The sequence below is a fragment of the Talpa occidentalis genome, unplaced genomic scaffold (assembly GCF_014898055.3).
Source record: "Talpa occidentalis isolate TD23 unplaced genomic scaffold, MPIMG_talOcc4v2.1 talOcc4.8, whole genome shotgun sequence".
NCBI lineage: Eukaryota > Metazoa > Chordata > Mammalia > Eulipotyphla > Talpidae > Talpa > Talpa occidentalis.
The window spans coordinates 18338225-18354037 of record NW_023605194.1 but is presented as its reverse complement, the minus strand read 5'-3'; the positions used below and the strand labels follow the sequence as shown (position 1 = coordinate 18354037).

Genomic DNA, 15813 nt, shown 5'->3' with positions numbered 1-15813 from the left:
TTTGTTTGAATAAAAGAATAAGGGTTTTGGTATGCAGAAGCCTAATATCCAGTAGTAGTGGGACATGACAGCGAGGCAGAAAAAAGCACAGGCACTCTTAGGATGCAGCAACAGAAAGTAAAGAGTTGAGAGAAGAGGGAAGTGATTACTTAATTCTTCTCTGACCTGGTCAGACAACAATTTAAGGGTGGCATCTAGCATAGACACCTTGTCACAGTGGTTTCCTTCTCAATTTCAAATCCACCCTGGGCAGAATGAGACGACCATGGCAGGTAAGACAACATCATGCATTCCCCAGCTGTCCGGGGCCTTGCAAGGGTCTCTAACAAATCACATCCCCCTGAACAGCCAGGAGAATGAAAAGGGAAATCAACATTTAATGAGCAAGTGCCAGGTATCAGGCACTGTCCATGACCCCTGTGCCCCCAGTTATCAGAAGGTGAGGGTTTTCAGTGTGTGCCCAACATGGGCTGTGCCTGGTGTTGCAGGGATTAGCCAAGCACACCCGTGTCCTTGCAGAAGCACACCTGATGAGGTGTCATTTCATTCTGGCCTGGGACATTGCTGTCCCTGGTTTGTTGGGGTCACAGAGGCCAGAGGGGGGTTGAAACTACAACTAAAGTAAGTAGCATCATGAGACCCCAAGTTCAGAAGGCGGGAAGAGTCAAACCTGCCCCAGAGTTCAGGTTTGCATTGAACACACATGATATGCGTGTTTTCTCTCCAGGAAGAGAAGGAAAAGGAAAAGGACAACTGAGGAGGAGAAGAGAGACAAGGAGAGATGGAGGAAGCGAGAGGCAGCATTGAGTGGGAAATCAGGCCTGTGCAGAGTGGGCGCTCCTGCCAGGAGGAGGGTTTCAAGAGGGGGCGCCAACGGGCAGGGGTAGGCAGGAGGCAGGAGAGAAACCATGACCAAGGACCCAAGCTTCGGGCAGAGTGGCTGCCAGGGTGACCTCCTTGAAAGGAAGAGGGAGGGGAGGCAGGGCAGGCTTCCAGCTGGCCAGGAGCTCTGGGTACCCTCCCAGCTCTGCACACTGCCACCCACCCCAGGCGCAGACCCTGGCTGGGCCATGGCTCACCCAGCCCCAGCCGTGAACACAGGGGCTCTTCATGCCAACAGAGAATGGCATTCTGGGGGCAGAGGACGCATGGGCCAGGAGGGCCTCAGACAGAGGCCTTTTGGTGGAACCACTGCAGCATCTTTATTTAATAGGGAACCCTGAGGGGGAGCCGCGTGGAGAGCTCGTCCCGATTTCAGGCTGACAAAAGGCTCTCAGCGCAGAGCAGCTTCCATCAGAGTTGCTGCCAAGTCCAGCTCAGGCCAAAATCGTTTGGCAGGAGAGCAGGGTGCTGAGCAGCCGGTCCCCAGGGCCTGGGTTGGCAATGATAGCAGAACCAGGAAGCCCCCTTATCCAGTCATTCTGAGAGGAGTAGGTCAGGCCAGATACAGGGGTATTTTGAGGGGCACCATGCCCTATTCAGGTACAAAGTTCTGCCATAGCACATTCAGGGTGGATGCCATGAAGTCACTAAGTGAGGACATCAGAGCAGATGAGGCTTTGAGACCTGGCTCTGCCGTTCACAGCTGTGTGATGCCACCTGCACTACTCGCCCTCCCTAAGCTCAGTGCCATGGATTTTACATGGCCGCCTACCTGTTAGAAGGTTAAGTAAGGGCATGAATATGGGGAGCTAGTTCAGTGCCTGGCAGAGTAAACACTTGGTAACTGTGACTTGTGAGACTATCATCCTCATTCTTTGGTGAAAGCAGCAGGCACCGGAAGGAAAGGCAGGAGACTTCAATTCTAGCTCCAATTCTGCCTTGATATACTTGCTGGTGACCTCGGGCAGCTCACCTCACCTCTCTGGTTGTCATGTCTTTGAGGATAAAACAGACTAGCTCTGGCACCTCAGAACATATTCCCCGGAACACATGTTTGATGAGGCAGAATTACTTCTGTGAGCGCACATGCAACATTGCTTTAAAGATCCCCATTCTGAACTTGGAGCTCACCCTGTTCATTAGCATAGGCAAGGCCCTGAGAAGTCCTGCAGGAAAGAAACCCTGCAGAACTTTGTTCAGATCAGCATTTATGAATAATAGTGACATCCTGGGGACTGGCTCACTTAATCTTCACTCTAAGCAATGGGTATGACAGTGATTCCAACTTTATAGAATAAACTAAAAGACAGAGAGTTAAGTAATCCCCTTCTCTGTATTGCCTCCGACATCACTCACAGGCATCTGACTATGGAGCTGGTTTCCCAAACAGCTATCGACAGGACAAGAGAACGGGTGGAAAAACCTGGATGAGAGCCATTCTGGAGCTTCTTCTAGCTCCTGGAGCCACTGGCTCCAGGATTGTGTCTGATCCATCCACCAATCAGACTGAGCCTTTCTAACAGGGCTCTGACTCAGGGGATTTGGGAGGGTCCTGCAGGTCTCAAAGTGGGAGAGGGCCTGGAACGAGCATGACCTCATGGCCCTCAGCACCTAGGGAGGGCCCCTGCCCTGGCTTAGAGCTTGCAGGCCCCTGAGCTGGCTGACAGCAGATCTGGAGAAGCAGGATGAGGGAAGGGACCAAGGGCAGTGGGTACCAAGGTAGGAGTGCTGGAGAGCCATGCAAGTTCAGCCATCAGCTAACCCTTCCAGTGCACCCCCCTCCCCAACCCACTTCCCCAGTCTTAAATTGCCCTGAAGGCTCCAGTTCCTGGCCTCTCAAGACCATTTTCTGGGAGCCAGTAATAAAAGCCACCATTTAGCACTATGTCATCATTTCAGATGGTGCAGATTTACAACAGGGAGGGGGTGACAGGCCTCAGAGAACCCCACCAGATAGGGCGGGCACATGCAGTGGCAGTAGCAGGGGAGGGGACCCCTTGCTGACCATGCTCAGACCCACTGCTTCAAGGTGACTCCCCTCTATGGAGCTCATGGCTCTGGGTAATGTCTGTCGCAGGGCAAAAGCCAAGTTCTGCGTTTGATAAAACAACTGTGGGGTCCTGTACTCTGTGAGCTCTAGCATTCTCCTCCTTTCAGCAGCGGCATTTCACTTTCTAATCAATGGAAACCTCATAGGTGAAAGCCCACTTCTCTGGGTGGGATGGGGACTGGGGTGCTGCCAGACTGGCCCCATCACTCATGCCCTCCATCCCCACCCCTGGAGCTGCCTTTAACCTGTCGGGCTGTTCCTCCTATATGACCTTCTGGGAAGCTGGGGGCTTCCCAGACTTCTGTAAATCAGATTATTTCAAACATATGAGCTCTCTTTTTGAAGGCTCTAAGCTGCCAACCCTTTTGAAATGCAAATAGTGTCTCATTTGCGGTTGCCATTTAAGCCATTTCACAAGGGATCCCAGTACTTTGGGGCCTGGGGGATGTGTCACCCCCCCCCCCACCACCACCCCTCGCCTGGCCAGAGGTTTCCTCTGCTTGTGATCTTGCTATCAGATACTGGCTGGACACCCATGAGGGGCCAGGCTTCCTGCTTGTTAGTGAAGATATGAAGATAGCAGACATGGCCTTCAAGGAGCCCCTAGTCTGGGGGAAGATGGACACCAGAGATCATCTACCTGTGGAAAAGAGCACAGCTTGGAGGGTGCAGTTTCTGGGGAATTGAATAGCAGGTGTGGCCAGCTTTCCCCAGGGAATTGGGAGCCTTCTGGAAGGGACACCTTGGGAACTGGATATGTCCCTAGGAAAGGGACCAGCACGGGCTCAGGGCAGAAGCCTTCACCACCATTAGGCGGAGGCACTGGCTGGCTGGCAAGGGCCAGGGAGACTGGCCTGCAGGGGAGAGGGGAGCCGAAGCTGGGCTGCACTTGGAAGCAGCCCACAGAGGGCCTGACGGTGATGCCCTGAGGTTCCTGTGGGCAGTGGGCTCCTCTGAGGGCCCCCAAGGAGAAACAGGATGTGATCAGCTCTATTCTAGATCAGAAATGCCTCTTCCTGGGTTTGTCTGTACTACAGGAGATGGAGAGTGTGTTCCAGCTGGTGCCCACCTTGAGTACCAGACCACTCGGGGTCATGCTTAGATTGGTCTTGGCTCCTTGTCAGTTTCCTCCATCAGCAATGCTCCTGGCCAAGGCCCACCCTCAGAATGGGGGCCACAGCACAAAGTTACTCTCCCTATATCGAGCACAAAGTGTGCCAGGAAGTCTGGGTGATTCTTGAAGGGATCTGTTTAGGTGGCAGAGCCAATGATGGACCAAGATGGAAAATTCCCAAGTGGGAGGCAGAAGACCAGGGACTAAGAACTACTGGCAAGTAATAGCCTGTTTTGTAATCTGGGAAGTTGGGATAAAATAAGTAAGCCTGAAAAAGCAGAGGGTCAGCTGGGGAGAGCCTTACTCTGCCAGGACTAAACCCCTCACTGGGCTTAGAGTTCCTCCCCCAGTCTGACTATAGTCAACCCCTCATCCCTCCCAAAGAGAGGGTCATTGATCTCAAAAGTACGGTAGAGGTAGAATTGTATAAATACCTTTAATTTGGCAAAGGGCAAACTGATCATTCTCAAACCCTTTATCCCCTGGGAAAATATTGCAAACATGTATGTCACTCTCAGAAACAGGGGTGAAGAGAGCTGCCTACAAAATCGTTAGTCCAAACCCTTGGTATACACAGCTCACTTGTTGGTGAGATGAAAGTCTTCATCTTGTTGGAGCCACAGAACCATTAAATATTAACCACATAACCATGCTGCCATTAAATTAATTTATGGACTTAAAGAAATGTCTTTGAAACTCCTTTTGATAGACATTCAGCCCTCAAGTGCCACATAAAACAATCGCCTGGCTGATGCTGGGTGAATTTTCCGTGACACTCATCCAATCTGCTCCATAGATATTTGAAAGAAACCCTGAGATCTGGGTTGTGAAACCACCATTAGGCAGAGGTACTGGCTGGCTGGCAAGGGCCAGGAGCCCAAAGTCTGGGGTGGTCAGACTGCACGGTCAGACATTGCACGTGTGAGTCTGCAGAGTTGCTGGCTGCTCCATGCACAGAGCAGTTGCACAATTTTGGGTACATCTGAATCTCCAGCAAATCCCAGACTCAGAGCTCACACTGTCTAGCTGGGTCAAGGAAGAAGATGACTAGACAAGCAGAGCTCCCTATGCAGGGTACTGTGGATAAAAACCCCAGGGGTTTGAAGCAGGATGTCCAAGACAGGTATAGACAAGGTAAAGGTTGCCACGGAGTGACAGCATGTGTCACTGACCATGAAGTTGGCTGTGGGGGACAGGGACCTCGAGTGAGATGCTGGATCCTGGTGCCCACAGATAGGACTGCCTGGAGTGCAGTGGTAAAGTGCCGTGTTGGCTGGCAGTGACTATGGACTGTTGCTGGGCTTATCCTGATTATCAATCCAAGTTCATGCCAAGGTCTCAGACAATCAGACCACAGATCCCTGTCTTCTAGTTCAGCAGAATGAAAGGTCACCCTTGCCATTCTCAGACTAAATTACAGCCTGCGAGATGGCTGGCTGCGTGGTGAACCCATGATGTTGCTCCTCGCTGCCGGCTGAGTCGCTCTCGTCAGCACTAGTCAGGTCAGAAGGTCCTGTCTCCTGCAGACCCCACCTAAAAGGCTTCCCCAGCCATCAGCAGCACCACAAGGGCCCAGAACCCCCCTTGATCTCACTCCAATTCAGGAGTCTAGCTCAAAGCCTGATCCCAGGAGATTTTATCAGCTTCCTCTGGCAGACAATTCAGGAGTGTCCAACTGCAGATGCCTCAGGCTCCGCAGCGTGGGGAGGTTGAGGCTGATGTGAGCCATAAATCCCAGCTGGAAGAGACCTCCTCTGCCCTGTGCCCCCTCTGCCATTAGCTCTGCCCATGTATTTAACTTGTTAGGAAAGGGATAAGAGAAATAAAAGCTCAGGCTGGAGCATCCATTGAGCTGGAAATGATAAACTTCTTTTAAAGAGAAAGATAAATATTGATCTGAAGAAAAGGAGCTTCTAGATTAAGGGAATTCATCAGGACATGCTTTTCAGCGCAGGCAGAAAGTCACAGATTCAACCTTGGGTTAAGAGAGTGCATATGGAGTGCTCAGGCTTCCTACAGACTTGGGAACACATTACTAAAGTTAGCAGCTTTCTTCTTATTTAAACACTTTAATGCCAAGCACAATGACTCAGAATTATAAAATATCATTGCAGAAAGGGACCTGAGGGTTACAACTCCATGTACAGACAGAGCCTTTCCAAACACTGATATACATTCTCCCTCTCAACCCCTCTTATGAACCAAACCCTGTGAGATAGTTGATTTTATCCCTGTTTTACAGATGAGGAAACTGAAGCCGAGAGGGGATAAAGCCACTTCTCCAAGGTCACAGAGTTAGTAGGCAGGACACTGGGATTCGGCCCCAGCTCCTCTCACTCTTAATACCAGCACTCAAAACAAAACATTATCCCACACTTGACTCTCCTCAACATCCCTGAGTCAGACTTCACAGTGGGTTTTGCTTAACGAAGAGAGTCCATCTCCATTAAAGCAGTGGCACCCAGTGAAAATGTGAAATTATTTCCGCCTTGGAACAGTAATAACAAAAACTAGCGTGCTTTTGTCACAAAACAGTAACAAAACACTGCGTGCTGTGGCCACAGGTATGTCAGGTCAGCACCCCAATGGCCACCTTCAGCGGAGGGGCCGTTCTCTGTCCTACAGATGTGAAAACTGAGGCACCAGAAAGTCAAGTAACCTGCCCAAGTTCATGAAGCTAGTGAGGGGTTTGAACCCAGGCAGCCCAGCCCTCTGGAAGCCTTCAGCCAAGGACACTGAAGTGGGAGTTTCTCAAGCTGGAGGCAGGCGCACGAGGCTCCCAACAGAGTAGAAAGACAAATGGGCTGTGCCTCACAGCATGGCATCCCTTCCTGTCCGAAATTTGGCACTGACTGTTTTAATGTGCAGATGTGCATGTGTATGTGCATGTGAGTGCGTGTGTGCATGTGTACAGGCATGTGAGTGTGTGTGCTGTGTAAGTGCATGTGTAAGGTGTGTTTGCATATGAGTGTGTGCACGTATACAGGTGTGCGTGCGTATGTGTGTGTGCATGTGTGTGACGTGTACTCATGTGTTTGCACATGAATTTGCGTCTATAAAGATGTGTATGTGAACATTTGACTGTATCAAGACTTACACGAACATAGAAATATGCATTTCCTATGCTGCTGAACTAGGAACTGATTCTGACAACGTTGCAAAAAGAGTTCAAAGAAACAGTTTTCTTTTGTCAGCAAAATGCCACATACAGAACCCCTTCCACAGGAGGTCCCTTAACTTAGCTCCCAAACCGCTGGAAGTGATTTAAAATAGCATTTTGTAAACCCAGAGCAGACGGTTTTGTACAGGCAGCCTTACTTCACAGATGGACAGACCCACCCCCAGAAGCACCCTTACCCGGCAGTACTCATCGATGGGCTTCAGCCTCTTCACAGCTACGTCCCGGATGTGGCTTCTCCGGAAGAGGATCTTGCCTAGAAGAGAGATGCTCGTGAGCTGGTGATAATGGGTGACGCTGCGAGGGACCGCTACCTTCTCACTCCTCTCCCTTAGCTTCTCTGCACTTAGCTGACCACCACCCCTGCTCATTTCAAGGAGACAAGAGAGGAGCGGTCACCTCGCCCAGGGCACAGGAGGCTCCCAAGGCTGAGGGTCCTGGACCGCTCAGGCAGAGGAGCCCTGGAGGCTGCCATCTTGGCCGAGTCACCTTGTCTGGGTCTAATGGCAGGATCAATGTCCTGACATGGGCGTGGCTCCCAAGTGACCTCAAAAATAAAGACAAAGGAAGGCCCAACCCACATGCTGTGTTTTGTTTTCAGGCCCATCCCTCCTTGAGAAATCAGCATTCCTTCCTGCCAGCCAGGCAGGAATTCCTATTCTTAGCTTAGGTGGGTAGCTATCTGCAAGGCAGGCACAGGCCAGTGCCAAGAGGTGCCCAGTGGCCCAGTCTGACTCTTCCCTGGTCTCATGCTACGTCAGCCATACAGGTGGCTTTGCATCTGGGCTGGTACCTCCCTCCTATAGTCAGAAACGCCAGCCCCAATACCTCCCCAGCAGACCCCTTAGCTAGCCAAATCTATTATAACAAGTGAATCAATGCATAGTCCTTTCAAAGTCAGTTAAATTTAGAATCTGAACACCGTGGTCTGACATTCAAAGCTTATACAGTTGACCTTTCTGTCTACATTGGCCAGCAATGTCTAGGTTAATGCCCCCTTTCCAGAAGGCCTTCCTTGACTGGCTGAGGTGGGAGTAATCTCTCTCTTTCCAAAGCATCCCCATACTTGGTCTATCCTAAGACACTCTTCACATTCTCTGCATATATTGTAGCTATTGGTGAGTCCCGTTCAGCAGGGGCCCACCTGACTCATCTCCAGGCCAAGGAGGCCAGCATATGATAAAGTGCTCAGCCCACAGCTATACAAGCATCTGTTGTCTAAACCCTCACAGATTCCCTCTGGAGAAGCTCTTCCTCCATTCCTAATCCATGTGGCTCAAAAGGGGCTAAATGCACCCCTGGCAACAGGGCAGACATCTGACCCAGTCTAGCCCACCAGGGCCAAGGTCACTGGCTCAGAGTTGGGCAGGGACCTGATATGGGCCAATGAGGGCCAGCCTTGAGGCTGCTGCTGCTGCCTTCTTTCTCCCATAGTTGCTGAGCAGGATGAAAATCTGGGACTTTCAGGGGTCATTTTTATTATAACCTAAGAAGAAAAACAAGTGAGAAAAAGATCTGTGCCTGGAACAGGAGGTGCTCGGAGAATGTTTCTTGAATGATTGGAAAGCAGAGCCAAAAGATGGGATGAGCAGCTGGATATAAATCTTACCGAACCCCAGGTCTACCTGGTACTTTTCCCTTGTATAATACAATACAATTCTTTCTTATTTAAACTACTTGGAGCTGGCCTTTCAATCACTTGCATTAAAGATGTTCTAATTCAGATAATACCCATTGAAGGTGAACAAATATATAAAATGGATATGAATCCACTTAATCATCTGTCAGGGTCAAGTGAAGTCCTAAGAAAGGTCATTGCCTTGGTTTAGGTAGATTCCCTCAGAAGCAGACTCAGACAAGGAATTGAGACAAGGGGTTCCTCTGGGAGCCATCTAGGAGACACCGGTACGGAGGTGGAGAAGTAAGCCAGGGAAAGGAAGGAAGCACTACCAAGTCAGTTCATCGCTGAGGGGCCACAGGAGTTCTGTTCTACTGGGGAATTCCAGGGTACAAGGCAGACACAGAGGTATCCCAACCAAGGGCAAGGGGCTTGGGTATTCACCCACCCATCCCCTGCTTATCACTGAACTTCCAAGAACATTGTCTTTGGCTGAGTGCGCATGGCTAGAAGAGCTGTTCTCCCAAACAAGCCCCTTATTGTTCTCAGGAGCAGCCTCCGGCAGGTAGAGATAAATAGCCTGTGGGTCTGAGGGGGCACCCACAGCCACGCCACAGCCACAGCTGCCACAGCCACGCCTGACTTCTCTGTCACCACGGGCACTCGTCACTGCTGCAGTCACAGTGGAACTCATCCTGTGACTTGCTTCCCATTTGTCTCATTAGGCGTGAACTGGAGGCCCTGATCTGAGCTCATCCCTCCTCTCAGCTCCACATGCTCCACTGAGCCAAGCTTTGCAGACGGCACGTGCCACACAGGTACTGGGGCCCATTTGCCTTTCCTAGACTCTCTCTCGCTCTCCTTCCTCCCCTTCTCTCTGAAGCCAGGCAAAGAGGCCATCTCCCCATGAGGGACGACACTGTGCAGACCGGACATCATTGAGATAAATAGGCCCAGGCACATGTTCCTTTGAAAGGAGATAAAACGTAATTTATTAAGACATTGGAGAAGGCTGCTTTCCTTGGGGGAAGATGTCACAGATTTGGCATTTCAGGTCTCTTTGCCTCCTAACCTTTTTTGGTTGCCTGCCGCTTTATGGCTCAATGCTGCAGGAGCCTATGGAGGCAGTAAAAATAAATGCATGGTGTGAGGAGACCTGCTCTCAGCACTGACAGTGACAGGCGGCCCCGGGCTGGGTTTCAGAGCTTTCTACCTAAGCCAGTTACCCGTCAGGAGCTGGAGGCCTTCCAGGCCCAGTAACCCCAGCAGTCAAGCAGTATCTTGCAGAAGCCTGATGGACTTGTCTGAGAAGCAGAGGAAACCAAAGGCAAGGCCAGGGGAGGGACCAGGCCCACAAAACTGGCTTTGCCAGGCATTCCTTTCAAATGGAGATAAAATGTGACTTGTCCAGTCTTTAAATATAGCACTCTTGCCCTTCCTTGTCTTGTTGGATGGGGGGATCAACTGTGTCCTCTTCTTAAGCCCCCACTTAAGGTCTGGCCAAATGGGTGACTGAGTCCAGTATCCCTGAGCCAGAGATCCAGTTGGCCCTTGAGAATACAGGTTTGGGTCTGAACTACACTGATCTGCTTACAGGCAACCTTTTTAAAAATAAATTCATTTAAGTATTTTCCTTACAAGTTTTCTTTTCTCTAGCTTGTCTCATTGTATGAATACAGATAATACATACACTACACAAAATACAGGTTCATTGGCCATTTGTATTATGAGTATGGCTAACTTACTTCCAGTCAAAAACAGGTTATTAGTGGTTTCATTTTGGGGGATTTAGGAGTCACACACAGATTTTTGACAGTGGGGGAGATCACCACCCCTAACTCCTGTGTTGTTCAAGAGTCAACTGGGTATACCTATAGTCGGATCCAATTGCAGAGACAAAAGTAGCAAAGAAAGTTAAGGAAGAAGGCAGCCCCCCTAACGTGCAGAAAGTTTGGAGAGGGGCAAGAAGGGGGTGGGTGAGTAGGAGAAGGGGAGAGGCAGGAGGGCTCCTCACCCATGCTGGCACATGTCCCCACCTTACTCCTGAAGCCCACCCTCTGAGGGTAGGACGCATGTCTCCGGGTGGACACCTCCAGGCCCCTGCATGGCCCAAGTTTCTGCTGCTCAGGTGCAAAGTCAGGAAGGTTTCTGCACAAGCCATTTTCTCAGTTGATTTGTTGGAATTGCAACAGGGCTTCCCTCCTTCCCGCTGAAACCCTGACAGAAGCAGCGTTTTCTTTTCTTGGGGCTTTGGCACAGCCAGCGGGGGAAGAGGGAGGGAAGCTCTGGAAGGGATCCTACGGTCTTGACTTCTCTGTTAGGAATCCAAACCGCACTCTGAAAGCCAAACTGGTGATCGTATTAAAAGGGAGAGAGAAAAAAAGGAGGAGGAGGAAAATCCCCATTAAGGAAGCCGAGACCACAGGGCATTAAAGGCCTCTTGTAAATGTAATTCAGCCCGTTTACAGCGAGGTGAGGCTGCTGCCAGAGGCTTCAAAGCCATGCAGAGGCTGCCCCAGAAATCTGATAAGTACCATAAGGAAGATTACACACCAGCATGAAACAGACCTGGGGACTTAACTCATTCCTGCACACAGAGAAGAGAGCTGTCAGCCCCCGTTCCTGCCTATCCTGGCCATTCTCAGCTGACTGGGAATGTGAGACCAAGAGGGGCTTCAGCAGGCGTTTTGGGTTCAAGTCCTGCCTGGGCCAGGGGCTGGCTGTGCAACCTTGAAACAGATCCCTCCTTCCTTGGGGCCTCTGTGTTCTGATCTGGAGGCTGAAGAGCCTGGATGATTATTTCTGGTGTGCGGGGGGAGGTTGGCGCAGAACCAGGAGGCACATAGGAAGAGTGAGACAAGTGGTAATAACACCTAAGTGCTTACTATGTGCCAGACACATACTAGGAGCTTTTCTTTGGGTTCTCTTGCTTAGTCTGCATAACGAGCTTGCAGGGACCTTTTATTAGCCCCGTTTTTCCCAGGAGGAGAAGGCAGCGCAGGGAGATTTAAGGACTTGTCTAAAGTCACTAATGAGTTGGGATTTCAAGCAGGGGTTTGAGCTTAGATGGTGAGTGGGAAAGAGAAGGCAGTGAACCCAGAGAATTCTTTGGGCCTTGAGAGCCATGGTGAGCACTGGGTGTACATGATGGGCACACAGCAGGTATTGCAGGTGGGAAGCAGGATCAGGTGGCAGGTGTTATCTGAGCCAGACCCAAGGCTGTAGATACTAGAGGTGTCATCTTTGCTGCTTCAGAGGCTGGAGGCAGGTGATCAGGGGGCCTGCCTTCCTGAGTGCAGCCAGATGTGGCACATTAGCCCCAGGGCAGCATGAGAAAGATGAACAGGGGCTGCCTGCCAACCCTCTGGCTCTAGTATGGCCAGGGCTGACCCAGGTAAAGGCTGGGAGGCCATAGCTAGGAAACAGCTAGACATTGGGGGCAGGACCAGCTTGTAGGCAGACTGAGGAGCCAGCAAAGGCTGGCTTTGACTGCTTCTCCATTCCTCCCCCTCCCCCATCATATTTCCTTTCATCATAGTCTCTGTGCTCTAACCAGACCCTGTTGTCAAGTGAAAAGCTTTAATCTCAGGCATCAAAAAGGTGGCGGTGAGGTGGTTTGGTTTCAGAGTGGGGTCTACTTAGGGTGCATGACACACCCTGTAGGGGCCTGCTTGCTTTATCAAAAGTCCCAGACTGAGTTCATGGACCAACCAGGTCACCTGTCTCCTGGGGCTACCCCTGCAGCGAGGGGTTGGTTTCAGCATCTCTGACATCAAACAGATGAAAACGAAGGTGGGGTTGTTGGTTTTGGCTGGTTTTTCATAGTGAAGGAAGAGTGGATTCATGTATTATGTTCTCTCTGCCCTCCTGTGCCTAAGGCTTTTTATTGAAGCTTTTTATTCAGGAGCATCTGTCTTTATCAATCTGTCAGCAAGCACAGTGATTTGAAGTACCCTATTACAGCACCATGTACACGGTACATTTGCTGGCCTGGTCCACACCACATGGGGGCCCTCTGGGGCCTTTATGCAGCGCTGTGGGAGAAGAAGACCCAAGAAGACTAATTCTTCCTCTTTCCTTCCCCCAGGCATATGCCTCAAACATACATGTGACTCTGGGGGCGAGGGTTCCTCTAGTAACTCTCAAGTCTTTTTTCTTCTAATTGGTCTAGGAAATTTGTCTCTGGAGCCACATCAGCCAGCAGAACAGAGAGAACACCCCCACACCCTCATATCCTTCATTTCACTCAACAGTCAGATCCTCACAATTTGCCCCCCCTCCCTTTTGCAGGCTCCAGATACACCCCTGTCCCACTGTGGACCTCAGGCTGCTCCTACATCCCTTACACCCAGCTCCCATTGGGGAGATGTATCAGAAAGGTCTGCTGCCCAAGGGGTCCTGATCCCATGTCCTGAGTTTGGGCTCCCATAAATCTCTCTTTCAGCTCCTTGCCAAGACCCCACCTTTGGCTTAGTGTTCAGCATGGTAGGCATCTGTGGGTTTTGCCTGCCAGCATTTTTATTACAACGCCCTAATTTTCTTTTGAGAAACAATCCTCTCTTCTTTTTCAGTCTGCGTGATTTCACTGGGGCTCACCTCACCCCAAACTCCTGGAGTTACCAATCAGTTCAGTCCAGTCATAGGCATGTGACCCAGTTGGTTAAGGAGCATCAGCCTGGGGCTTTTGCTGGAATGACTAGAAAGAGAAGGGCTCTCTTTCTACCTGGGCTGTTAACTCACAAACTGTAAGCCCCACATTGCTAGGAATTAACTTTGCCTATCTCTTTGTACTATTGGGGAAAGCCTGTCTCAGAATGAAGTTGACAGTGAAGAAAACAAAACAAAGTTGAGAACTAAAGAGACACATATACAACTTGATAATCTAGATCCAGCCATGCCTGAAAACATTACTGCTGAGGTTTCACTATGAGTCAATAAATAAATTCCCTTCTTTTTCTTCAACTAGATTGAGGTGGATCTAGTCTTAGCCACTAAGAGGCTCCTGAATATTACATCTAGCACTGCCATTGGCTGTTGTATGACAGGGGATAGCTCACAACCCATTTGAATCTGTTTCCTCATAGAATTGCCTAACTAGGATTGTGAGGAGCCAATGAACTAATGTATGAAAGCATTTAACACAGAACCAAGGCCATAATAAATGTTGAACAAGCAAGATATCAGCTCATCAGCTGACAATTCCAGGTCAAGTGGGTGGGGTGGAGGCAGGGTACAACCTGGCCCTGCCCATCTCCTTGCTACCAGGTAGAATCCAAGCACTGGAGTGTTCCCCAGCCACACTTTAGCAACTTTCCTGATTCAACCCCCATCCCCTAATCACACCGTGTCTCCCACAGCTTCCACTTCTCCCAGGGTGCTCCCGCATCAGCCTAATTCAAAGAGCAGGGAATATGATATGGTGGAGAGGCAGTTATTACTCACTCCACCCACTCACCCTGAAGTACCTTTGGATGAGCCACGCAAGTGAGTTTCCCCACTCAGCACCTTCCAGCCCTCACCACATATCCAAGCAAGCAGACTTGCAAAAATCCACTGGGTTTCACCATAAGATTGAAACCTTAATTCTTTTGTAGCCATGACATGCTATAGTAAGAATTAGTACATCTAGGGTGGCAAATGGTTTCCCCAATTCTGGTTTGGAGTTTCCCATGCCCAGCACAAAGCCAGGCTTAAGGGAACAAAATCTTTCATACCCCCACCCCCAGTGGGGACAGGTGGCATTTATGGGTGACTGCTGAGAAGCAGCACCCATGCTGGACATCAGCAGTATTAATCCATTGTGACCAAGCCAAATGAAATCAAAGGCATTTTGAACAGCTTTATGTGTGACCAGTTCAACTTCTTAAAGTATAATACACTTTTTTTAAAAGTATAATATACATCCAGAAAACTGCACAAGTACTGGTATAACTCCATGAATTTTCACAAACCAAATCATCCACCAGAACCCAGATCATGAAACAGCATCACCCACACCCCCGAAGCCCTTCACTATGCCAGCACAGGATTTAGAAGACTAGATGGCGCTATTCCTTCTGCCCTGGCATGGATGTCAGAATTCTAGACTAACTGGGAGTATCTATTGCAGAGAAGAGCCACTAACACATTCATTGACTATAGTGATACTTTTGTTTTTTAAGGCTTATCTAAAAATACCTACATTATGGTTTGATTCAAAGTGCAGCAAATTTAAGTGCATAGTGAGCCTGGACTCCCAGAATAAAATTGGGTGTTTTTTTTGTGAAATGTGAACACACTTTTAATATGTTAATGGTTATAAACAAGGGTTGGCCTTGGGAAGAACCATGTAAACAGAAACAAAACCCCTAAGTTTGCCAGTGTTCCTTTGCTATGGAGAATGCCCAGCATTGGTCTTTGGCCCAAACACAGACCACAGATATTTCATCAGATGTAAGATCTTACTTTACACACAGTCTGGATTATAGGTGGTCAAACAAGAGCATCCCAGACCTTACAAATTACCTATAAGGTAGCTGGCATCACAATAGGCACCAAATCAGAGAATGATGCTGGTCACATGGCGCCATGGGTTGGCAGGCAGGTGGGATCATCCAGCCCAACTCTGGGAGGCAGAGAAAGCATTGGAGTCACCAAGATGACCCTTAGCCTCAGGGGAGGGGGGGGGCATTGTGATTACATATAACAGGACTTCAAGTGGCCAAGCTAAGGCTAAATGTCACTTGGGCACTGCTGGGGCACTTTAGAGTTAGGGCTGTGTACTCCGTCAGAGTTGAGATTGGACAAGGCTGAGCACACTCTGGAAAGTGGCTTGGTAAATCCATGCAATACGTGCACAAATGGTGGGAAAGGTCGCAAGGTCAAGGACACTGGTCTTTACAGACATGGTGACACAGGTCTGATCTCACCTTTGCAGTTATGTTTTCTTATTCTTGATCCAGTGGAAAGATCAAAAAGAATCAAATTTAGGA

General features: G+C 49.7%; 1 protein-coding gene across 4 annotated transcripts in view; it reads right to left on the bottom strand.

Annotated features, from left to right (window-relative positions):
* Window positions 1–15813, bottom strand: part of SH3PXD2A (SH3 and PX domains 2A) — a 210767-nt gene that overhangs the window by 104025 nt on the left and 90929 nt on the right. For 2 of the 4 annotated variants that reach the window (XM_037497578.2, XM_037497573.2), the window contains exon 4: window positions 7404–7480. In XM_037497578.2, the coding sequence (XP_037353475.1) occupies window positions 7404–7480 (77 nt within the window). Of the gene's footprint in view, window positions 1–7403; window positions 7481–14307; window positions 14422–15346; window positions 15380–15813 lie in introns of those variants that run through there. The other 2 variants (XM_054690130.1, XM_054690129.1) reach the window with 2 other exon arrangements.